This window comes from Camelus bactrianus, chromosome 15, assembly GCF_048773025.1.
Source record: "Camelus bactrianus isolate YW-2024 breed Bactrian camel chromosome 15, ASM4877302v1, whole genome shotgun sequence".
Taxonomy (NCBI): Eukaryota; Metazoa; Chordata; class Mammalia; order Artiodactyla; family Camelidae; genus Camelus; species Camelus bactrianus.
The window spans coordinates 32,116,056-32,142,045 of NC_133553.1; the positions used below are offsets into that span (position 1 = coordinate 32,116,056).

General features: G+C 38.1%; 2 protein-coding genes and 1 pseudogene across 6 annotated transcripts in view; 1 reads left to right on the plus strand and 2 right to left on the minus strand.

The window, feature by feature from the left end:
• Positions 1–3,253, minus strand: part of FNDC4 (fibronectin type III domain containing 4) — a 48,454-nt gene extending 45,201 nt beyond the window's left edge. The window contains 2 exon segments of the mRNA XM_010948472.3: positions 1,029–1,116; positions 3,114–3,253. Coding sequence (XP_010946774.2) covers positions 1,029–1,116; positions 3,114–3,143 — 118 coding nt within the window. The 5' untranslated portion in view covers positions 3,144–3,253.
• The window catches only part of ZNF512 (zinc finger protein 512), a 32,056-nt gene continuing 9,018 nt past the window's right edge, over positions 2,953–25,990 (plus strand). The window contains exons 1-10 of one of the 5 annotated variants that reach the window (XM_010948468.3): positions 3,122–3,254; positions 3,774–3,832; positions 15,322–15,506; positions 16,889–16,984; positions 17,284–17,367; positions 18,030–18,154; positions 18,690–18,776; positions 19,192–19,290; positions 19,896–20,063; positions 23,031–23,225. In XM_010948468.3, coding sequence (XP_010946770.1) covers positions 3,225–3,254; positions 3,774–3,832; positions 15,322–15,506; positions 16,889–16,984; positions 17,284–17,367; positions 18,030–18,154; positions 18,690–18,776; positions 19,192–19,290; positions 19,896–20,063; positions 23,031–23,225 — 1,128 coding nt within the window. In that variant the 5' untranslated portion in view covers positions 3,122–3,224. Of the gene's footprint in view, positions 3,255–3,773; positions 3,833–15,321; positions 15,507–16,888; positions 16,985–17,283; positions 17,368–18,029; positions 18,155–18,689; positions 18,777–19,191; positions 19,291–19,895; positions 20,064–23,030; positions 23,226–25,990 lie in introns of all 5 variants that reach the window. The other 4 variants (XM_010948469.3, XM_010948470.3, XM_045511788.2 and 1 more) reach the window with 4 other exon arrangements.
• LOC105063818 (large ribosomal subunit protein eL21-like) lies at positions 22,007–22,715 on the minus strand (annotated as a pseudogene).

Here is a 25,990-nt window from a genome sequence, read left to right on the forward strand (position 1 = left end):
AGGCAACGGAATGTCTTAGAGAGTCACTCCTGGAGGCAGCGGCTACCTAGAAAATATCTCTCCAGTATGCTAACACTGGGGAATGTCTTGGGGACCACTATGGAAAGGAAGCTTTCTTCTCAAAAATCTTCAACAGAAAGAGCCACTACAGATACTTGTCAATCTATTCAGAATTTATTTGGGGTTCCAGCTGAACTGATGGAATTTTCCCAGAGCCTGCTTGAAAAGGGTCAAAGTACTATTTCTCAGCCTTCAGTGGTCAAAAACTACATTCAGAGACATACTTCATGCCATGGTCATGAGAAAAGAACAGCCTTAAGGATGTGGACGCGTGGCTCCATGTCCTCCATGATACAGCATTACTCTGGGACTAGAAAGCGAATAAAGAAAACAAACTCAAAGCCCAGTGATATATCCCAGGAAGTCATTCAGCACAAGCCTGTTTCATGTACAGGAAGTCAGCTTCCTGCCCCAGTAAAGTTAGAGTCTTCTTTCAACGTATTTTTTGCTAGGAGAGATCCTGTTCCAGTGGAAGAGATTAAGAACTCACGGAGTGGTTCACAGACAAGGACTTTTAAGTCCCAACACTCCCTCAAGCCAAGTAATCTTTCCCAGGCCAAGACTGACTTCTCAGAACAGTTCCAGCTGCTACAAGATCTACAGCTAAAAATAGCAGCAAAACTGTTAAGGAGTCAAATACCCCCCAATGTGCCACCACCTCTAGCTTCAGGTCTGGTCCTAAAATACCCTATCTGCCTACAGTGTGGTCGATGTTCAGGATTTAATTGCTGTCATAAATTACAGTCCACTTTTGGGCCTTACCTTCTTATCTACCCACAGCTTCACCTTGTAAGCACTCCTGAAGGCCATGGAGAGATTAGGTTGCATCTTGGCTTTAGGCTGCGAACTGGGAAAAGACCTCAAGTCCCAAAGTATCATAGAAGAGACAGATCTATCACACCAAGGAGCTCTAGATCACTATCATTAAGGAAAGCTAAAGTCTATAATAGAGTTTCCAAGAGTCCTACCTCTACAGTAGATTTCCATTCTGGGTCTTCCCAGTCTCCTGCTCCTGTACAAGTCCACATCAGGCGAAGGCAGCGTGGCAGCTCTGGCCTAGTGGGAAAGACAGAAGTTAGAGAGCCTGGACACTATGAATTCACTCAAGTTCACTCTCTACCAGAGAGTGACTCTGAAAGCAACCAGGATGAAAAATGGGCTAAAATGAGAACCAAAAAGACCCATGATTCAAAATATCCAATGAAAAGAATCCCCAAAGGAGTTAGAACACAAAACACAAAGTTCTACACAAATGGTAAAGCCATAATACAGAGTTCCTCCAGGGAATTTCCAGCCCAGTTAAGAAGGAAGAGGAGTGGAGCATCTCAGACAACTACCGCCTCTTTAAGAAGACAACCTAAGAAATCCTCCCAACCGAAATTCATTCAATTGCTTTTTCAGGGCCTGAAGCAGACATTGCAAATAGCACACAAAATTTTGGCTTCTGTTAGGCAGAAGCCTGAGGACAGGACAAGGCCAGACCATTTGTCAAGTAAAAATTACCTTCCAAAACAAAAAGCCAGAGACTATTGCTTATCAAGAGACATCGAAAGACACAGGATACCAACTGTCAAGCTAAGGCCAACAGACTCAATCACTAAGCAGGAGAGCACATTGTGGGGAGAAATAGACCAATTCAGATCAGCTCAACAACCAAAAAGAGACAGCTCTTTCCAACCCAGACCTATCCAACTGCCCAAGCCCATAGGTTCACAAAGAAGTACCACTCTCAAAACCACCTCAACGAGACAGCCTTTGGGTCCTGTTCAAAATGACAGTAGTAGCAGAGCTAAGAAAAACTTTTACAGAAATGAAATCTCTAGCCAGGAGTCCAAGAACTCCAAAACAGGAACCAGAGTTCATGCTGGAGGGAGAATCCTACTTGGTTCCCCTATGAAGAGAACCTCACACAGCCACCTTAAAGAGAAACCCACACACAAGGAACGACACCATCACAGCTTCTGTAGGGAAAGAACCTCATGTAATTCTTCTCAAAGGAGCCAATACAGTCCCTCTGAGAGGGGCCATCCCAGTCCCTCTGAGAGGGGCCATCCCAGCCTCTCTGAGAGGAGCCATCACAGTGCCTCTGAGAAGGGACATCGCAGTGCCTCTGAGAGGGGCCATCGCAGTGCCTCTGAGAGGAGCCGTCGCAGTGCCTCTGAGAGGGGACATCGCAGTGCCTCTGAGAGGAGCCATCACAGTCTCTCAGAGAGGAGATGTCGCAGTCCTTCTGAGAGGAGATGTCGCAGTCCGTCTGAGAGAAGGTGTCGCACTCCCTCCGAGAGGAGCAATCGCAGCCTCTTTGAGAAAATCCGTCGCAGTGCCCCTGAGAGGAGAGGACATAGTGCTTCTGAGAGAAGACAGCACAGGCCCTCTGAGACGAGAAGACACAGTCACTCAGAGAGGAGCCACCACAGGCCCCCTAAGGAGAAACTCAAGCACAGCTCCCTCAGGGAGAGGCCCAGACATAGTCTGGCTAAAGATTTCATGAGTAACTCAAATACGTCTCCTGGCGACCACACCAGAAAACTCCAAGGCAGGGCAGGTTTGCAGGCCTAACGCTAGTAGATGGGAAGAGACCTGCCCCCGTTATTCATTGCCTCACTGAAATCTCCACCGAGCGGCCCTTTCCTGGCTTCTTTCCTGCTCAGCCTCGGCCTCCACTTCCCGCGCTCTCAGCGACAAAAGAGCTTCTACGTCTCTCTACCTGGGGGGAGGGAAGGCGGGAATGGATCTGTTATTCCCTAAGATAAATAAAAGGGCAATAACTGACCTCCCTGTGCCTCTACAAAGACTACTCGTCGTGCTGGATGGGATTGGAGTGGCAAGAGGGGTGGTGCAAACCGAGGGAATGAGACGGGGCTCGGGGGGAGGCTCTGAAGCCAAGTTGAGGCTCCAAATCCCACCCCCAGCTTCCCGGGTCCCACAGTGCAACCCCGGGGCGGGGTCTCAAAGGAAGCGGGCCGCCGCGCGGATGGGGGGTGGGGGGCTCTCGTCACGTGACTCTCCCGGTCGCAGCCCCCTCGGAAGCAGCTAGGCGGAAGTAGACGTACGAGACCGAACTCGCGGCGCCGACTCCACATCCGGGAGCGGAGAGGAGAGCGGAAGTGGCGTTGGTCTGGCCGGAGCCCTTGGGTGAATTTGTTAGGCGTGGAGAGGGAGTGATGTCTTCGAGACTCGGTGCAGTGCCCGCCGTGAGTTTCTCGGTTTGACCGTTATGCCTTAGGGGTAGCGCTGGCGAGCTCGCCACACGCCGTCCCTCCCTTTTGTTTCCTGCTCAGTGTTGGTTTTATCTGAGCCCATCGTAGGCCCCACCCTTCTAGGTCAGATCTACCTGTCCCCTCTTTTTTCCTCCACTTTCTGCTGCCTGTTCCTCATCCCCTTGGACTCTGTTCCTCGTCGGATTGTCGTTAGTCTCTATTGCCTTTACATCCCCATTGCTTCCCATATCCGTTTCCTCCCTTTCCGCCTCCCTTTTAGAGCCTCTGTCTAGGACAAGGCTTTAAGAATGGGAGAAATGAAGGCTTTGGTGTTGTCACCTGCTTTGACCCTGTAGGAGGATGGGGCGGCACACTTTTCCTAAAAAGTCTTGCCGCCTTCCATTTGAGGTAGTAGCCCCGGGAGAACTTCGTTTCTCCTCATGGGAGGTTCTTCTTTTTGTGGTCAAGGTTCCGAAGTCCCTAGCATTCACTCATGTGCTTGCAATTTGCTAGACCCCGGGACCCCCATCCTTTAAGCAGCAGAGGAGCACGAGGATCGTGGGAGCTAAGAAGTAAGTGAGGTTTTCTGCGGTCTGTTTATAATTGTGTCGCCAGCACTGTCCAATAGCAATTCCTCTGTTTATGAAGATGTTCTGTATCCACACTGTCCCAAACTGTAGCCACTAGCCACGTATGGCTTTTGAGCGCTTGAAATGTGGCTAGTGTGACTAAGGAAGGAGTTTTTAATTGTCCTTAATTTTAATTAATTTAAATTTAAATAGCCACCTGTAGCTGGTGGCCATCTGATTGGAAGTGCAGGTCTAATCTTAGTGTGGGGAGGAAAACTTAGATTGCAAAAAAAAAAAAGTACGAATTATAATAGCATGAGACTCTGTAGCCCTGCATTTTTTTTTCAGACATCAAATATGTACTCATGAACACATTGATGAGCATGGGAAGGATTGGTTAAAATGACTGTAAGAAATCCTTGTATTTTCAAACTACTTGGCTTTAAGACTGGTTGGTTATATTGTATACTGCATGTGCTAAGCTTTTCGGTATTTGTTAATACAGAAAAGATTCTTGTTAATGAGATACTCATTGGTAGGGATTAATTCATTCATATAACATTTACTAAATATCTGCTGTGCCAGCTGTGTAGTAAGTTAGATATACAGAAATGAAAAACATAGAACTAGCAGTCTAACAAACCTAGGCAAGGAGATCAATACAATACAGTGTAATTAAATGTTTTTAAACAGGAATTTAATATAGCCATTGGGGAAAGGGATAGTTTGGAAGGAAGGGTTACCAGAGCAAATCACTCCTAAACAGACTTGAAAGTCAAAGAATTATGCAGTTAGCCAGAAGGGAAAGGTTTTTTTTCCTCCTTGAAGTAAGAACAGAATGTGAATGGGTAAAAGGATGTGGTGGAATAGCAAGTGGGTAATTGTTAAGAAATGTAAAGATTAAGCAGGAGGGTATAGCTAAGTGGTAGAGTGCGTGCTTAGCATGCACAAGGTCCCAGATTCAATCCCCAGTACCTCCGTTAGGTAATAAATAATACATACATACATACCTAATTACCTAACTCCTCAAAAGAAATGTAAAGATTAATGGGCCCTCTTCTGTTAATCAGAATCAGAATCATGGGGGTCAGGGCATCAGAATCTTAATTTTTTATTTAATTTTTAAGTGGCCTCCTAGGAGATTGTGAAGTTTGAGAATCGGTGAGAAGTGAGACTAGAAGAGAGTAAAGGATGAAACCTTTATTTTTCAGAGAAAACATCAGTATTTAAGGATTGGGTAAAATAAAAGGAAGCTGCAAAGGATACTGAGATGAACTTAAAATATTTTTCCAATGAAATCTAAATATTTACACCTAGAGAATGAACTAGCGGCTCTTAAAAATTCCTGGTAGATCAGAAAGGAGTTGAAAGTAGTTTAAACTCTTCATCCTTATGATCAGAAGCTGAGACAGGAAGGTACAAATGTGGAAGGTGCCACAAACAACAAATTATTTTAAAGTAACTACAGTTATGATAATTATTGTTTGAGCCAAAGGCTTCTTCTTGTCATATTTATGGGAAGGGAAGTTTGAGATTAATCTGGTTTTTAACAAATAGTCAAATGCCCTGAGTTGATATGTAGTATAAAATACTTGAGAACTGATTTTACTAAGTCCTTTAAAAATAAGAGACCTAGAGGGAGGGATTCCCTATCCACTTAGACTTAATTCCCAAGATGTTATTCATGCTGATCATATAAACTATTGATTTTTTTTTTAAACTATGCTTGGGCTTATTCATGAGAGGGGAAGTGGGTATATCTGAGTCCTACACCAAGAGTAAAGAAATTCCTATGAGGAGAGTTTCCTAAAAGGAGTCACATGGGACTTGACTCTTAATGGCCTGTTGATTCTATCCAGTCTTTCTAGTAGAGATTGTTCCCATTTGTTTGGGATGGTGGGTTTTAGCCCTAGAGTACTGCCAATTCCCATTAAAATTTTTAAAAATATTTTTATGAGGTATAATTGAAGTACAGTAGACTGCATATATTTAAAGTAGGTAATATCATCAGCTTTGACATATGTAAGTACCCATGAAACCACCATCAAGATAACATTTCCATGTCTCCCAGAAGTTATTTTGTGTCTCTTTGCAATCCATCCCTCCCTCTACTCCTATCCCCAAACATCCACTGACCTGTTTTCTGTCACTGTACAGTGGTTAGCATGTTCTGGGATTTTATGTAAATGAAATCAGATAGTGTGTCCTCTTTTTGCATGATTTCTTTCACTCAGAATAATGATTTTGAATAAAAATAGTTTTTATTGCTGAATAGGATTCCATTATGGATACCATAATTTGTTTAGCCATCTACCTTGAGAGACATTTGGGTTATTTTTAATGTGGGGATATTACAATAAAGCTGCTTTTTCATGTGTAAGTCTCTGTGTGGAAAAATGTTTTTGTTTCTCTTTTTTTATTTGTTTTTTCATTTTTCAGTTTTATTAGGTAGAATTGTCAGAGTTTGACTGCTATATAGTATATTGCATATGAACACATATACACAGTTTTTTGCACATATTTAAAAAAATTTACATATATGTACTATTCATTGTTTCTAAGAATGTTTAGAGCTTTAGTTTTTTAAACTTACATAGTTACCAAAGGAATAAAGCCAACCACAAAATAAGAATTAATTCAAAAAGATACATACACCCTTCTATTAACAGCAATTATTTATAATTATTATAAATTTATAATTGCCAAGATATAGAAGCATCCTAAGTGCACATCAATAGATGAATAGATAAAGAAGATGCAGCACATATATGTAATGGAGTACAACTCACCCATAAGAAAGAAGGATATTTTGCCATTTGCGGCTCTTCATTCTCTTTATATTTTTTTTTTCACTTCAAAATCCAGAATTTTATAACTGACATAAACATTTCCATTGCATCAAAGACAACAAAATACCTAGAAATAAACCTAACCAAGGAGGTTACCTATAACCTGAAAACTGTAAAACACTAATGAAGGAAATTGAAGATGATACAAAGAAATGGAAAGATATCTTGTGCCCTTGGGTTGAAAGAATCAACATTATCAAAATGGCTGTATTACCCAAAGCAATCTACATATCCAATGCAACCCCTGTCGAAATATTCACAACATTTTTCACAGAACTAGAACAAACAATTCCAAAATTTATATGGAACCATAAAAGACCCCAAACTGCCAAAGCAATCTTTTGTAGGTCTTCTTTTTTTTTTCCCTCCTCTCTTTCTTCTTTTTGTTCTCTTATGGTTTGATGACTAGAGAAGTTCATTTAATATTTGTTGTAAAGCTGATTTGGTGGTACTGAAATCTTTTTAGCTTTTATTTATCAGTGAAGCTTTTGATTTCTCCATGAAATCTGAACGAAAGCCTTGCTGGATAGAGTATTCTTGGTTGTAAGTTTTTACCGTTCACCACTTGAAATATATCATGCCACTCCCTTCTGACCTGTAGAGTTTCTGCTGAAAAATCAGCTGATAACCTTATGGGTGTCCCCTTGTATGTTATTTGCTGCTTTTCTCTTGCTAATTTTAATATTTTCTCCTTATCTTTAATTTTTGTCAGTTTGATTACTATGTACCTTTGTGTGTTCTTATTTCAGTTCATCCTGTGTGGAACTCTGTGTGCATCCTGGACCTGGGTGACTTTCCTTTCCCAAATTGGGGAAGTTTTCAGTTATTATCACTCCAAACATTTTCTCAGGTTCTTTCTCTCTTCTCTTTCTGGGACCCCTATAATGTGAATATTAGTGTGCTTCATGTTGTCCTAGAGTTCTATCAAACTATCCTCATTTCTTTTCATTCTTTTTTCTTTTTTCTGTTCTGCAGTAGTGATTTCCATTAATCTGTCTTCTACCTCATTGATCCATTCTTCTGCCTCATTTAGTCTATTCTTGGTTCCTTCTAGTGTGTTATTCATTTCAGTGATTTTATTCTTCAACTCTGTTTAGGTATTCTTTATATTTTCCAACTCTCTTCTGAAAACTTTGCTCTGTGCATTTATACTCCTCTTGAGTTCACTGAACATCTTCACCATCATTACTTTAAACTCTTACTCAGATAAATTGCCTATCTCCTCATCACTTATTTCTTCTTCTGGGATTTTATCTTGTGCCTTTGCCTGGAAGGTATTCCTCTGCTGCCTCATATTATCTGTCTTTCTATTTGTATTTTTAGGTAGGTTAGTTATGTTTCTCAACCTTTGAGGGGTGGCCCTCTTTGGGAGACATCCTATGTGTCCCAGCAGTACACTCCTCTCTTGTTACCCAAGGGCCAGGGTCCAGCCTGTCCCAGTCTGTCCTGTGTTTGTGGATTCTTTCCACAGGCTTTGGGATTGTTATTTTCTTATTTCTGGTATCTGCCCCTGGTGGATAAGGCTGGACTAGAGGATTATGCAGGTTTCCTGGCAGGAGGAGCCGGTGCCTGCCCACTGCTGGGTGAAGCTTGGTCCTGGACCTCTGGTGGGTAGGGCCATGTCTAGAAGTTTGTGGCTCAGAAGGTCTGCTGATGGGTGGGGCTGTGTTCATAGCCAGTATGTTGTTTGGCCCAAGGCTTCCCTTCAGGCTGTTGGGTGGGGCTAGGTCTTGGTGCTAATGATCCAATCAAGATGTCAGCCTCTAGGAAAGCTCATGTAGATTAACACTCCAGGAATGTCTGTCACCAGCTTTTATGTCCCCTGGGTGACCTTCCAAAACCAGCAGGCAGGCCTGGCCCAGGTTCCTATGAAATCGCTGCCTCTGCCCTCGGACCTGGTGCATGCGAGTTTCTGTGTACGCTTCCTAAGAGAATGAGGTGTCTGTTGCCCCCAATCCCATGGGGCTCCTGGAGTTAAGCTCTGCTGGTCTTCAAAACCAGATGTCCTGGGGGCTCCTCCTCCTCCCAAGGCTGGAACCCTGGGCTAGAGAGCCGGAAGAGGGGCTTAGAACTCTCACTTCTGTGGGAGGGCCTCTGCGACTTAACTATTCTTCAGCTTGTGAATTGCGCATCTCTAGGGTATGGAGCCTGATTATATCATGAGCACACTGCCTCCTACTGTCCTGCTGAGGTTCCCTCTTTATGTTTCCAGTTGAAGAAGATCTTTTTTGCTAGGTTCCAGTCTTTTTCTCAATGGTTGTTATCAGTCAGTTGTGGTTTCATTGTCTGTTTTTCTCTTTATTAATACCTAACACAGTATTTATTTACTAGGATGGTGTTTACCATCTTAGGTTGCTTGCGTCATATGTCAGGAGTATGTTTAACTTTTTAAGAAATTGTCTGTTTTCCAAATTGCTGGTATTTTATATTTCTAGTGTATGAGAGTAAGTCTCTAATTTTAGCTTAAATGGATATATTGTGGTATTTCATTGTGGTTTTAATTTTCATTTTCCTGATGAGTAATGGTGTAGAACATCTGTTTGTATGCTTATTAGCCATTCATATATCTTATTTTGTCAAGTGTCTATGTCTTTTGCCCACGTTAAAAAAAAATTGGGGGCTGGGGAGGGTATAGCTCAGTGGTAGAGTGCATGTCTAGCATGCATGAGGTCCTGGGTTCAACTCCCAGTACCTTCATTAAAAAAAAAAACCCTTATTACCCATCCCAAATAGGGTTTTGTCTCATTATTGAATTGTATTATTTAATTAAAAAATTTTTTTCTGAATACAATTCCTTTGTCTGATATGTGTCTTGAATATTTCTGCAAGTTCATGGTTTGCATTTTACTTTCTTAATGGTGTTTTTAGAAGAGCAAAGATTTTAAATTTACCATTAAAAGTGATAAAATTTAATTTTTTTCATTTATGTTTCATGCTTTTTATATTTAAGAAAACTTTGCCATCCCTAATTGCAAATATTTTCTCCTATGTTTTCTTTTATAAGTTTTATGGGTTTTACATTCAGGTCTATGGCTCATTCAGAGTTAATTTTTGTGCATGGTACGTTATAAAGGTCAATTTAATTTCTTTCCATTTGTACATCCAGTTGTTGAAAAGACTATTCTTTCCCTATTCAGTTGCCTTGCTGCCTTTGTCAAAAATCAATTGAATACGTGTGGGTCTGTTTCTTTTTCACTTTCCTTACTTTGTTTCATCGATGTATGCATCTATCTTTTTTTTGCCAATACTGAGCTGTCTTGATACTGTAGCATTAGAGTAAGTCTTGAAGTCAGATAAAGTCATCTAATTTTGTTGCTTTTTCAAAATTATTTCAGCTATTCTATTTTCTTTGCCTCTTTATATAAATTCTACAATCAGTTTGTCAGTTTCTATAAAAAGAAACATGCTAGAGTATTGATTGGTATTATATTGAATCTATAGATCAGTTTAAGGAGAATTGCCATTTTGACAGTATTGAGTTTTCTGATTTATATGCACATTATATTTTTCCGCTTATCTAGGGCTTTACTTTCTCCCACTAATGTGTTGTAGTTTTCACTGTAAAAGTCTTGGATGTCTTTTGTTAGATTTGTTCGTAGATTCCTAGATTTGCTCCTAGATTCCTGTATTATTTGTTACTGTAAGTGCTATTATTTTTATAAGTTCATTTTCTACTTGTTTGTTGTTAGTGTCTAAGAATACAGTTGATTTTTGTGTTTTAACTTTGTATCCTGCCACTTGCTAAATTCATTTTTAGTTCTAGTAATTATTTCACATATTTCCTGAGATTATCTTTGTAAACAAACTGCAAAAAATCTGTAAAAAAAAAACTGCAAGTAGGGGCAGTTTTACTTTTTTCCTTCTGCTCTTTATGTCTCCAGTTTCTTCTTATGTCAATTTTGTAAGTTGTGTTTTTTAAGAAATTTGTTTACCTTAATTTGTCAATTTATTGGCATAAAGTTGTTCAAAATATTCTCTTAACTATTTTAATGTCTGTCTGCATAATGTGTAATGATAACCCTTCTTTCATTTCTTTTTTTAATGAGTGATGTTGAATAGAAATCTTCTCTGTAGAAGAATTCCAAATAGTTGCTGTAGATACTCAACCATTCATTAAGTAGGTGGTGCTAACTCCCCTCTCCTGAAGTGTGGGTGCCACATAGTGACTTCGTCTGGTAGGGCTGTGTCCTGGGTCGCTGTCTCTCGGGACTCAGACTTAAGTGAGTCTGTTTCATTTCATGGCTGAACATATTCAAACGGCCTCAGACAGCGGGCTGGGAGCGTCCTCCTCCGGTGGACACACAGGCCACGTGGTCCAGGAGCCGCCATCGTGCCGCCTGCTCCTTCCTGAGGAAAACCCCCTCTTTCATTTCTTACATTGATTATTTGTAGTATCTTTGGTATCTTTTTTTCTTGATCAGTCTAGCTACGGGGTTGTCAATTTTGCGATCTTTTTGAAGAAACAGGTCTTCTCTAATGGCTGTTTCCTAATTTATGAATTTTTCCTTTTTATTATGTTGTCTCTATTCTTTGGGCTTACTTTGCTCTTCTTTTTAAGGTATCTTAATATGAAATCTCAAGTCATTGATTTTAGCTCTCTTCTAAGATAAGCATTTAGAGCGTAAAGTTTCCCTCTATGTACTGCTTTAGTTGCATTCCACAAATTTTGGTATGTGTATTTTGGTTGTTATTCACTTAAAATATTTTCCAGTTTCCCTTGGGACTTCATTTTTGACCCATGAATTACTTAGAAATAGATTGTTTAATTTCCAGATTTATTTTTTATTTTAGATACCTTATTGTTTTTGATTTCTAATTTAATTCTGATGTGGTTAGAGAATACATTATGTATTTATGTATTTATTTATTTATGTTGGAGGGGATGTAACTTATTTATTTATTTTTAATTTTTTAATTTTTTTAGTGGCGGTACTGGAGATTGAACCCAGGACCTTGTGCATACTCTTTACCACGCACTCTACCACTTGAGCTATATCCTCCCCCCTAGAGAATACATTATGATTTTCATCTTTTTAAGAGTAAAGTTAATAGCCCAGTATATGATCTATCTTGTGAGTGTACAGTGTGCACTTAATGTGTATCTTCTCATGTTGGATGCAGTGTTCTGTAAATGTCAACTAAAGCGAGGTGGCTAATAGTGCAATTCAGATCTTCTTTGTCTTCACTGAATTTCTGTCTAGTTTTATCAGTTCCAGAAAGGAGACCTTAAAATTTCTGCTAAGATTGTAAAATTGTCTGTCTTTCCCTTTCTAGCAATCTTGCTTTGTGTACTTTGAGCCTCTGTTGTTAGACACATGCAATGAGTAATTGTCTTCCTGATGATTTGTTACTTTTACTATTATGAAGTGTCCCATTTTATCTCTGGTAATACTGTTTGTCTTGAAGTCTATTTTATCTGATATTAAAATAGCCACTCCAGCCTTCTTGTATTTGCTGATGGCATGGTATGATTTTTTTCATCCCTTTACTTCTAGTCTACATATGTGTTTATATTTAAAGTGTGCCTCTTGTAAGCAGCATATACCAGGATTTTTTTTTTTTTTATTCACGCTGTCAATCTCTGACTTTTAACTTTAGTATTTAGACCATAAACATTTAAATTAATTATTGGTATGGTTGGATTTAGGTCTACCATTTTATTATTTGTTTTCTGTATTTTGTTCCTCTGTACCTTCTTTTGGATTATTTGAATGTTTAGCATCCCATTTTAATTTATCCATTTGTTTTTGACGCTCTCTCCCTCTCTCTTCAGGGGTGAGGGGAATGTTTCATAGTGGTTGCTCTAGGAATTACAGTGTACATATCTATCCTTTCATAGTCTACTTAGAATTAATATCCTACCACTTTGCTTAAATATAGAAGCCTCACAACCACATAGATTACTTTAACCCCCTATCTGCTGACCATTAAGTTATAGCTGTCATATTACATCTTATATATTGAAAATCTTACCAGATAATGTTAAATTTTTGCTTTAAAAAGTTTTTAATATTTACCCAGCTGTTTACCATTTTTCTTGCTCTTTCTTCATTCTTTTTTTTTCCAATTTTTTTTTTTAATGGGGGAAGTAATTAGGTTTATTTATTTATTTATTTAAGTGGTGGTACTGGGGATTGAACCCAGGACCTCTTGTATGCTAAGCATGTGCTCTACCACTGAGCTATACCCTACCCCTCTTTCTTCATTCTTAAAAACCCAAATTTCACTCTGGTGTCATTTTCCCTTCAGCTGGAATTATTTCCCTTAGAATTTTTCATAGAGCAAATCTTCTGACAACAAATCTTAGTTTTACTTCATCTGAAGTAAAGAGTATTTTCACTGAATATGGAATTTTGAATTGGTGAATTTCTTCTCTCAGGATTTTAAAGATGTTATTATTCTGTCTTCTGTCTTGGCTTCTTTTGAGAAATTCATGATCATTTGAATCATTGTTCCATGTATGTAATATGTTATATTTTTTTCTAACTGCTTTTTGTTTTAATCTTCAGTTTTGAACAGTTTCATTAAGATATATCTAGATATGGTTTTCTTTGAGTTTATACTGTTGAGTGTTGAGCTCTTTCAATCTATAAAGGTAAATCTTTCATTAAATTTGGAAGATATTTACACCATTATTTTTTTTTTCAAAATTTTTTTCTGCTTTAGTCCCTCTTTCTTCTTATTCTGCAGTTACAACTACATTTAAGTTAGATCTTTTGATATTGACCCATAGGTTGTTGGGGCTGTGTTGACTGTTTTACAGTCTTTTTTGCTTTTTGTTCTTCAGATTGGGTAATTTCTATTGATCTGTCTTCAGATTCACTGATTCTTTCCTCTTTCATCTCTGTTCTGTTACTAGCCCATCCAGTGAATTTTTATTTCAGTCCTAAAGTTTAATTTGGTTCTTTTTTATGGTTTCTGTTTTTCTGCTGATAAGTCCTACATTTTCCTTCATTTCAAGTGTGTTTTTCTTTATATCATGAAGCATAGTTATAATAGTTGCTTTAAAGTCTTTGCTAGTTCCAACATCTGCATCATCTTGGGTTGACATTTGTTTATCATCTGTCCTGTGAGAGTTCCTCACATTTTCCTGGTTGTTTGTATACTACATAATTTTGGAATTTATTCTCAAGATTATGAATGTTATTTGTGTAGACTGTGGGTCTTTTCAGAATCTTCTGGGGGAATGTTGCTGTTTTTATTTTAGCAGATAACCTGTTTAGGTTCAGACCATAAGTTCTAACCTGCTTTCTAAGGGCATTGGTTCAATCTCAGCCTTTATTTGAGTCTATTTTAATGATGGTTTAGGTCTACCTTGTACAAATCATAAGTCCCTGTTACCATTTTCATCCCTTCCTCCCGGAGACAACCATACTAACAAATTTGAAATTTTCCTTAAATATTTATGGTCCTTGTAAAATAGCTAGTGCTATTTACATTTATATTTGTTTTTAATTTACTGAATTGACATTGTACTATAAATCTTCTGTTTCTTTTTTCATTCTAAATACGCTTTTTAGTTATGTTCATATCTCTAGATGTGTAGAAATAGTTTATGGCTTCTAACAACTAGTATTTCATAGTAGGTAGGCATCTATCATATTTTACTTTCATTTTTCCCTAAGAATGGTCACCTGTGTTACTTCCATATCCCTGCTACCACAAACCTCCATATGTAATTCTTACCAGCTCTACCTTTAAAGTGTTGTCTTGAATCTGTCAATTTATCAGCTCTACTACGAAACCTTAGTTCAAGTTCAAGCTTTCATTATCTCTTATTCATACTGTTTCAACAAGCTGCTAACTCTTCTTTCATTCACTCTTCCTCCACGGGTCGGTCATCTTTCATGTAGCATCCAGAGTGACCTTTCTAAACTGTAAATCTAAGGCAGCCCTCACTCACATGGTTAGTTAGCTGGAAAAGGGATGTCTCAGAGATCGTTGGACTACACTTTGAGAACTGACGCTCTACTGCATCTTGAACCACCTAGAAGATACTTTTTAGCTACTCAGCAATATTTGTCAACTACATATTGACTGGTCCTAGATTTGGGAATTTGGATCAGCTATATAACAGACTTCTGGCCAGTTCAACTCAAACAAGGTGGCACCCTTCCTTTAGCTATGGGATCTAAGTAGCATTGTTGCCTACGTAAGACGGGGTGCCCTGATATCAAGATTTAGGGAGGAGGCTCAGGAAAAGGAAGATGGATCAGACTAGAGCCTACAAACTATGCTCTTCCTTCTTTATTCTCAGAGATACTATTCAGTTACTGTTCCTCTGCCAGAGATATAGAGAGGCCTGGAAATACCTGGTTACAGATCCAGGGGATCATCTGAAGGGTCATGGAACACCCTATTGCTTTGATGAATTTAGGAAGGAATGCCTACTTGGGCTACAGAGTGATCATTTATGTGGACTGCTTACTCTTTCTGATTACAATGGAGTATAATAATTATATATATTGTGTTAGAGCAATTGTTTTAATTGTTAGAAAATTGCTATCTAAATTCTATTTTTATTATCAAGCTTCCTAGTTTTTTGCACAGGTTACCAACTTGGTTATCTTTTTGTAATACAATTAACAGGAACTTTACTCCAGACCCTCTTTTGCAGTATATATCTTTGTGTCATATTAATAGCAGGACCCAGTGTTCCATAAAGGATAATAGTTTCCAGTACACTATCCCTCACGATGATTCCTTAAGCGGTTCATCATCCGCCTCTTCGTGTGAACCAGTGAGTGATTTTCCGGCATCCTTCCGAAAATCTACCTACTGGATGAAGATGAGAAGGATCAAGCCAGCTGCTACTTCCCATGTTGAAGGTATCAGAATCTTATTCCAAAGACAGAAAACTCTCTAAAGTTCTATTTTGAGGTAGCTGTTGTAAATGGCTTTTAAAGCATTAAGTACCACATACATGTTTCATATTAATGATTGAAATTTTTTAAAGATGTTAAGCTATCATATACTGTTAACTTCATGAATGGTCCCTCTATTTTACCTAGTGAAATTCTGCTGATCTCACTCCTCTAGGTTATACTGGTATCAGCTTTACCTCTTCGTATGAATTGAGCTTTCTTTCCTGTTGTTCTAGTTTGATCCTCTGTTGAGGGTCTAGGGACTGGTGTAAGGGATATTCTGAGTAGAGTTATCTTAGTGGTCATAGTCTCAGGGGTTCTTAGTAGCCTATGTCTTTTTTTTTTCCCCACATGACAGAGAGTCGTTACTTTTAAATGATTATCAGTACACCAAGTAATAACATGTAACAAATTCTTGAATTCTGTCATCTAGTAATTTTGATTAAGAGACATTAAAAGCAGCCCAAACAATTGTACTGGTACTCACTGTTCTAACTCTTAGCCAGAAAGGACTATTTTAAGGCTGGCTGCTGCTTCACATAGGTTACAAATAAGTATTTGCTACTTTTTCATAGATAAAGCCCCTGACCTTCAAGAAAGCTTTAGGGGAAAAAAATTTTTTTAATCCCTTTCTTTCATAGGAAAAAAATTTTTTTACACTGTATCTAAGAAAGAAAAAGTCAGTATTGATATATATGCTGCTTGAGCGAAAAGGCATAGGAAAACAACATATATCCCATTAAATTTCTAAGAAATATGAGGTAAAAAGAAATCTTTGGATAAGCTCTAAGTTTGTACAAAGAAGCTAGATTTGCTATTCTGCAAAAAGTGAAGGAACCAACTACATAATATACAGAAATAATTTAATGCCTTTCCACAAGAATATAACTCAAGTCTTGCTAAGGCTTCACATTCCATGAAGGCATTGAAAATGCCAACCATGGAACAGGTGCTTCTGTCTTCCTCCTCTACCTGCTTATGTGGTAGTTTTTACGGTTTTCAAGCCGGATGTCACAAAGTAGCCTTATATCTTGAACTGTTTTTCTGCTTCAGTGTTAGCCTCAAATCAGGATTAAACAAATCACACTGCTTGAAGGACCTTATTATTCATAGGGAACAACTGATCACTTGGGATGGAGAACAGCTCAAAAGGAAAAGGCAAGATTGAGTCAATTAATGAGAAGTTATACTAACTTCCCTAAAACTGTTACCAACACTTCTGTAAGGCCTTGCTCGCTGATCATCTTTCCCTCTGATGGTCTTGTGATCGATGAGTTGAAGGCAGGCCCAGATGTTCACTTATAAACTGTACTAAGTTTTTGTTTTGTTTTTCTGTGTTATTTCAGGGTCAGGTGGAGTTTCAACCAAAGGAAAAAGGAAACCCAGGCAGGAAGAAGATGAGGACTATCGCGAATTTCCTCAGAAGAAGCATAAGCTTTATGGTAAGGGAGTAACTTTGCTAACTCTTTTTCCCTGGGTGCCTTGGCTTTATTTGAAGGTAAAAGGGAGAGGGATCTTAGGTTTTACCCCTTGAAGCACTTTGAGCCCTTTGAATTTTCTGGCAAGGAAAATAGCCTCCATCCTGCCTTACATTACCCTTTTCTTCTGTTATGACTTACATGAGTCAGTTGGTTGAGGGAGTGGGGCATAGGGCATTGAGAAGAGGAGGGAAGAGGTTTTGGTACTAGAGACAGGTTAGCAAAGGTGATGTGTTGGGCTTCAAGTTTCTGTCTTGCATCAGGGAGGAAGCAACGGCCTAAAACTCAGCCTAATCCCAAAGCCCAGGCTCGTCGTATTCGGAAGGAACCACCAGCTTATGCAGCAGGTATGCTTTCTTTTGGAAGCTTTGTGAGATCTGGTTCTCTCGTTGTGTCTTTTTTGTTGTCATTGTTGGTAAAGGAATGATGTACCAAAGCATTTCTTTAAGGAGGCACTTATGAGGGCATGGGTTTGGAAGACAGTCAGACCCTTGTTTAAGTTTTGGCTCTTTGTTAATTTTCTGACCTGCTTCTTAACTTCTGCAGGTTTCAGTTTCCATGTCTCTAAATAGGGATAATTAAGGCAGTCAGAATTGTTGTGAAAGTTAAATAGGATAAAAACATTTAACAAAGTCTCAGGCACATAGGAAACACTTAGCAAACTGGCTGTTACACGTCTCAGTATCCTACTCTTATATGCTGCTATGAAAAATTTTACACATTGTCAGTTATACCTCAAAAAAACTGTGAAAAAAATTATTGCTTATTCTTTTAAGCCACTGGGCTTTGGCGTGGTTCTCGGATGGTCTTTGTCATGGGGAATTGAGTAGGAGTTTCAGAAATTCTTCACTGGCTTAAAAAGATTATTTGTAAAAGTTGTACACAGCTATAGTCTCTCCCACAGGAAAGAGAAAAACCATTTTATGATACTTTTCCTAAATTCTGGGGTTGTGCTTTTTGTTTCTGGAGGATACTACAGATTATAAGTGTTCCTTTCTTTCCTTTATAGGCAGTTTAGAGGAGCAGTGGTACTTAGAAATTGTGGATAAAGGCAGTGTTTCCTGTCCTACCTGCCAGGCAGTGGGGAGGAAGACCATAGAGGGCTTAAAGAAACACATGGAAAACTGCAAACAGGTTAGATATTTTGTGGCATTTCATAACTGTTGTGACTTTTTATTTTTAAATATCTGGCACTGTGTTGGATATGTTGGTTACTGTGGAGAAGAGGCAGCCTTGTGTCATAGAGAAAACGTAGGCTTTGGAGTCTGACAGTCTTGGGTTTGAATCTTCATTCAGCCACTTAGTTGTGTCAGTTTTGTATGTGTGGACCTCAGTTTCCTCATTTATAAAATAGAGATAAAATAATTACTACTTGTGTAGTCCATCAGAGGATAAAAAAGAAATAATATATGCTAAGTGCCTACCCCTTTGCTTGGCAAATATTGACACTCAGTAAATGGTAGTAATTCTTATTACTTTAAAAATGAGTAGCTTTTACTTCTTTGCCCTTGAGGACATGACAGTGAGTTTCTGGGATTTTGAGATCCATTGACTATTACAGAGATTGGGAAATAAAGAAGATACAGATGAGAACATTTGAATAGGACTTTGTGACATTCTGTTTCTCTGTTGAACAGCCTGGCACTGAGCAGTATTTTTCCCTTGGCAGGAAATGTTTACTTGTCATCATTGTGGGAAACAACTTCGTTCACTGGCAGGGATGAAGTATCACGTCATGGCAAATCATAATAGCTTGGTAAGAGTGTCTTCTGTCCTATATGAGCCCATGTGGTATTTGGATGTCTTTACTTGGATGAGTGTAGATAACTCAGTGGAGATGGCTAAGGCTCTGGGACTTCATAGGGCTGTAAGTAAGAAGAGCCTTTTGATAGAAGAATTACATACGATGAAATCTTTGTGGTAGATACAAAGGGTATTTATGTGTTTAGGTTAGCCCAAAGGTTCATATCCTGGGAGGTAGAGGCTTTGAACTTTTACTTCCATTACATTCACTTCAGTGTGTAGGAAAAGATGGAGAAAGCCAGGAGTTAGATAACTCAGACTTCACTAGCTTTGGTGCTAGTCCAGTCCTTTGTCTCCTGTGATAGAATTTTTTTCTGTATCTGTCTTTTCCATGAATCATATGCTTGTTTGCTTCTCTTGCTTTCTAGCCCATTTTGAAGGCTGGAGATGAAATAGATGAGCCAAGTGAGAGGGAACGTCTCCGAACAGTTCTCAAGAGGCTGGGAAAGCTCAGGTGCATGCGTGAGGTAAGAGCCCAACGACAGCAGCTCCTTCTGCCTGGAGTCTCAGCTCAATGTCTTTCTGTAGTTCTTTGCCATGTCTCCTCCCTCTCCCTTATAGATCTGGTTTTGTGTCATCAGCCAGCATGAGAGTGGCTCCTGTTTTTCAGTGTCTCCTCCCTCATTAATAGTTCTTTATTTTCTTTCTCATCTCCAAAAATTAGTTTTTCTCCTCTTTCCCCTTGTTTGAAGGAGTTTCTTTATCATCCTTTCTTTAGTGTGATGAAGAGATTGTAGTAACCTTGTATAAGGAACTTTGATATTGCTGGTATTTGATATTGGGGTGGAGTTGGATCATAGACCAAGGAGGAAGCTCTGATGCAGAGGAGGTGCACAGTTCTAGTTTATTGAATGCTGACTAAATTGATTGAATATCATGCTTGGTGGTAGATAGGGGAGCAGTCAGGCCAGGGACAAGTAAGGGTTGTGCCAGTAGGAAATGCTAGAGATGGTCTAGTGATATTAGAGAGTCTGTTTGTATGATGTGGTTGAGTGCTTTGTGGCTGTTTAGAAATTTAGAGATCATATCAAAATATGTAAGATTATAGTATAGGCCTCTCTCCTGTGTTCAGAGTTGCTCTAGTAGCTTCACCAGCATCATGGGATATCTGTACCATGTCAGAAAATGTGGCAAAGGGGCTGCAGAGCTGGAGAAGATGACCCTGAAATGTCACCACTGTGGAAAGCCGTATAGATCGAAGGCTGGACTTGCGTATCATCTGAGGTCAGAGCATGGGCCTGTGAGTACTGATTACTTTCCAGACCCTGTTTCGAGATCTGTTCTGTGGTGACTGCTCACCCCTACATCTTTCCTACATCCTTGGTTCCTCATTTGTGTCCCCTTTTAATTTGAATGCTTGTGCTCTCTCTTCCTTGTTCTTTGTGCTCTTTCTTTCTGCCTTTTGATCGTTCTTAGATTAGAGAAATCAAATTTCATTGTATAATCTGGGCAGAAGTAAACTCAATATTATATGTTTAAAACTTAAGGCATTCTCCTTTAGCTAGAAATTTTGTAGGAAGCTGTCCAGCTGGTTCCTCTGTTCCAATTTTTTTGTTTGGACTTTGTCTTTTCTTGATTACATTTCTAAGCTGTAGGGAAAAAAAAAACCCTCATTTTTTTTTAGCACTAAGTTTCAGTGTATAATTTACATATGGTAATTAATATTCATCCTTTTAAGGGTACAGTTGTAAGAGTTTCGACAAGTACATACAGTCATGTAATTACCACCGTAATCAAAGTATAGAAGAATTTGATCATCCCTCCAAATTCCTTTGTGTCTCTTTATAGTCAGTTCTTCCCACCCGCATCCCCTGGCAACCACTGATACTATCCCTATAGTTTTACCTTTTTCGGAATGTCATATAAATTGAACCGTATAGCATAGCCTTTTGAGTCTAGCTTCTTTCACTTAGCATAATGCATTTAAGGTTCATCTATGTGTTGCATGTATCATTAGTTTATTCCCTTTTGTTTCTGTCTAGGATTCCATTGTATGATTGTTTCACAACTTGTTTATCCATTCACTAGTTGAAAAGCACTTGGGGTTGTTTCTGGTTTTAGGCAATTATGAATAATCTACTATAAACACTTACATAAAGGTTTTTCATGTGAAAATAAGTTTTAATTTCTCTTGGGTAAATACTTAGGAATGAGATTGCTAAGTCATATGATAAATGTATGTTTAACTTTATAAAAAACTGCCATAGTATTTTCCAAAGCAGCTGTGTCCTTTTGCATTCTTACCAGCAAAGTATGAGAATTCTAGTTGCTTTGCATCTTTATCAGCACTTGCTATTATCAGTTTCATTTTTTAAAATCCATTCTAGTAGGTATGTAGTGGTATTTTACTGCAGTCTAAATTTGCATTTCCCTAATGACTAATGATGACTAATGATGTTGACCATCTTTTCATGTGCTTCTTGGGAATGTCAGTCTTTAGAGAAGTTTCTTCCTTGGTGAAGTGTCTGTTGAAATCCTTTATTCATTTTATTGTTGGAGTTTTTGTTGTCTTACTATTAACTTTTGAATATATTTTGAGTTTTTTATATATTCTCAACACAAATCTTTTATCAGATACATGTTTTGCAAATATTTTCTCTCTGTAGCTTGTCTTTTCATTTTTTTTTTTTTTAGTATTTTTTAAAGGGCAGAATTCTTAATTTTCATAAAATTCAATTTATCTTTTTCTTTCTTTTATGGATAATGCTTTTGTTGTTGTATCTAAGATATCTTTGCCCAACCCAATGTATAATTTTCTTTTACTGCATTAAAAAAATCACCATAAAGTTAGTATCCTTAATGCAGTTGTATTATTTCACAGTTTATTAGGCCAGAAGTCCAGGTTACATCCAGCACACTCAGCTGGTTCCCCTGCATAGAGCGTCACTAGAATGGAATCAAAGTTTCAGTAGAGCTGTTCCTTTCTGGAGGCCCAAGGGGAGGATCTGTTTCTAGGCTTATTAAGATTGTTCAGGAATTCAGTTCCATGCAGTTATAGGACCTCATTTCCTTGTTTGCTACAGGTTGGGAGTTGTGCTCAGCTTCTAAAGGCCACCTGTATTCCTTGGCCTATGGTCCCATACATCTTCATATCAGCAGCAGTATTGAGTCTCTCTCATGCTTGGAATCTCCCCTGCCTCTTTTTCTGTCATATCTCTCTTACTTAAAGTCAACTGATTATGGATATTAATTAGGTTTACAAGAATACCATGTTTGGCTGATGACTGTAGCCTAGCAAAGTTGACACAGCAAAAAACCATCATATCCAGGGTCACAAAAATGTTCTCTCTTGGTTTCTTCTAGAATTTTTATACTTTAATGGTTTACATTTAGGGCTATGATCTATTTGGGGTTTGGGGTTTTTAAAAATTTTTTTAATTTACCATCCAGGTCTTTTATTTTCTTGATGCCTATCATGCCATGAATTCATAGGGAATGAGTTCCAACAATTCAGGCTTCTTTCCATTGGTTCTCACAAAGTGTGCTTCTCTGGGTGGAGCAGGCTGGCACTTCATTTGAACCCAAGTACCTTTCTTTTTGGCTTTCTTCTTTGATCATTTTCCTTCGCTTGTTTTGGGAAGCTATCTTAGCTCTTGGAGTGTTTAATATGCTCAGTATGCACATTAATTCTCTTGGCAAGACTCTTGCCCTTAACTTGTTTGCTTACAACAATGCCAACAGCATGCTGGGTAACATTGTAGACTTCCAGTTTTGCCCTGGTAACATTTGTGGGGCATTCCTTTTTGAACAGTACCCATTCCCTTGATACCTACAATATCTACCTTTCTTGTAGATTTCCATATATGTGGCCAAAGGAACAACACCCTGTTTTCTAAAAGGCATAAGAGAACATATAACGAAGTCTCCTCTCTCCTTTTGTGTTGGTCATTTTGGCAAATTACTGGAAGATGGCGGTTCCTAGAATTCATTTTGAATTAATTTTTGCACATGGGTCAAAGTTTATTTCTTTGGATGTGGATATAGCTTGACTTTCAACCACTTTAACTTATTACAACACAACAGATTTTATCCTAAGAAACTGTTTTACCAGTGAAATATTCATTAAAATGGTGGAGCTTTATTCTAGTGGTTAGCAAGATAGTAAATAGCTCTTTTGATATTTAGAGCAGGAATAATAGCCTTTAATCACTGACTCTGATGGAAGCCATTTCTCAGGCTTGTGTTTTACTATGTCTCATTCTTGTAGATCTCCTTCTTTCCAGAGTCAGGACAGCCAGAGTGCTTAAAGGAGATGAGCCTGGAGCCAAAGAGTGGGGGCAGAGTTCAGAGGCGTTCTGCCAAAATAGCTGTATACCACCTGCAGGAACTGGCCTCTGCTGAACTGGCCAAGGAATGGCCTAAGAGAAAGGTGCTTCAAGATCTGGTACCTGATGATCGGAAGGTGAGGTAAAAACTGTAAATTTTGAATGATTATGTCTGATACTTCGCTTACTTACAGAAAAGTAAATGCACTTGAGTGAGTACATAATAAACAATGTTTTGCTGTTTTATCTTCAGAGATAGAGTACATCTGTTCCAGCCTCAGTGTTTGGATTCATGTAGGTCCTAGAGTGACAGTCTTTTTCAGAAGTTCCTTAAGGAGACCTGTTAATGTTAGACTACTTCCAGGGGGAACCTGAATTCCCAGATTACTTTTTTGTTTAGTCTTTGCCCAGTGTTTCAACTTTGTTAGTTCATATGTAGTAGTTTAAGATTTAGTTTAGGTAAGTGGTATCAATTTGTTTTAGTAGCAGTAGAACTCCTCTCCCCACCTACTTTTTTTTTTATAAATAAAAGATTATGCAAAACACTATATATAAAATAAATAAAAATGGAGTTGCCCTGAATAACTGGGGGTAGTGAATGCAAAGCCTTGTCTACTTAGCCTTCTCCTTGATACTTTTATCATTTCCCTCCAAGGCCCCTAGTGTATTCTGAGGGGTGCAGAACTCAGAATCAGAATATTCTACCCAACAAGGCTATCTTTCAGATTTGAAGGAGAGACAAAGTGTTCTACAGACAAGCAAAAGCTAAGTGTTCAGCACCACTAAACCAGCTTTACAAGAAATGTTAAGGGAATTTCTTTAACCAGAAAAGAAAAGACCACAACTAAATATGAACATTGTGAAAGAAAAAAAAACCTCTTTGGTAAAGGCAAATATACAATAAGGTAGGAAATTAACCACTTTTAAAGCTAGTAGGAAGGTTAAAAGGCAAAACTAGTAAAATCATCTATGTGTACAATACAGTTAAGGGATATGCAAAACAAAAAGATATAAAAATATGATGTCAAAAACATCATACTGGGGAGGGGAGTAAAAAACGCAGGATTGTTAGAATGCCTTCAAACTTAAGAGCTCATCAATTTAAAAAATATATATTGGTTGCTATATGTAAACCTCATGGTAACCACAAACCAAAAATCTGCAATAGATACACATACAAAAAAAGAGAAAGAAATCCAAACCTAACCTAAAGAGTATTAGCAGATCACAAGGGAAGAGAACAAAAGAAGAAAAGGGAACAACAAACAAAAAATGACAAACAACCAGAAAATAATTAACTAAATGGCAATAAGTACATACCTATCAATAATTACTTTAGATATAAATGAACTAAATAATCCAATCAAGAGACACAGTGTGGCTGAATGGATATATAAATAAGACCTGTATATATGCTGTATAAAAGAGACTCACTTCAGATCTGACTGAAAATGAGGTGATGGAAAAAGATGTACCATGCAAGTGGAAACAAAAAGAAAGCTGGGGTAGCAACACTTGCATGAGACAAAATAGAACTTAAAACAAAGGCTGTAACAGACAAAGGAGGATGTTACATAATGATCAAGGGATCAATCCTACAAGAAGGTATAACAATTGTAAATATGTGTGCACTCAACATGGGCGCTCCTGAATACATAAGCAAATATTAAACATAAAGGGAGAAATTGACAGTAACACAATAGTAGTATGGGACTTTAACACCTCATTTACATCAATGGACAGATCATCCAGACAAAAAAATGAATAAGGAACCATTGGCCTTAAATAACACATTAGACCAGATAGGTTTAATAGACATTCCATGCAAAAACAACAGAATACACTTTCTTTTCAAGTACATGTGGAATGTTCTCCAGGATAGATCACATGCTAGGCCACAAAACAAGTCTTAATAAATGTAAGAAGATAGAAGTCATATCAAGCATCTTTTCCAACCAAAGAGTATGACACTAGAAATCAGCTACAAAAAAAGAAAACTGCAAAAAGCACAAACACATGGAGGCTAAACAGTATGCTACTAAACAACCAAAGGGTCACTAAAGACATCTGAGGAAATAAAAAAATATCTGGAGAAAAATAAAAATGGGAATACAACAATCCAAAAATCTATGGGAAGCTGCAAAAGCAGTTCTAAGAGGGAAGTTTTTAGTGATACAAGCCCACCTCAGGAAACACAAAAAATCTCATATAAACAACCTAACCTTATACCTAAAGGAACTAGAAAAAGAACAAGTGAAACCCAAAGTTAGAAAAAGGAAAGAAATAGTAAAGATCAGAGCAGAAATAATTGAAATAGACACTAAAAAAAAGGGAAAGAAAAGATCAATGAAACTAAGAGCTAGTTCTATGAAAAGTTAAAAAAATTTTGATAAACCTTTAGCCACACTCATCAAGAAAAAAAGACAGAGGGGCCAAACAGATAAAATCAGAAATGAAAAAGAAGTTACTGCTGACAACACCAGAAGTACAAAGGATCATAAGAGATTACTACAGACAATTATATGCCAATAAAAAGGACACCCTAGAAGAAATGGAAACATCCAATCTCCCAAGACTGAATCAGGAAGAAATAGAAAATATGAACAGACCAATTACTAGTAATGAAATTGAATCAGTAATTTAAAAACTCTACAAACAAAAGTGCAGGACCAGATGACTTCACAGGTGAATTCTACAGCACATTTAAAGAAGAGTTAACACTGAATGTTCTCAGACTATTCCAAAAAATTTAAGAAGGAACACTTCTGGACTCATTCTATGAAGACAGAATCACCCCGATATCAAAAATCTGACACACTACAAAAAAAAGAAAATTACAGGTCAGTAGCACTGATGAACATAAATGCAAAAGGCCTCAATAAAATATTAGCAAATCAAATTA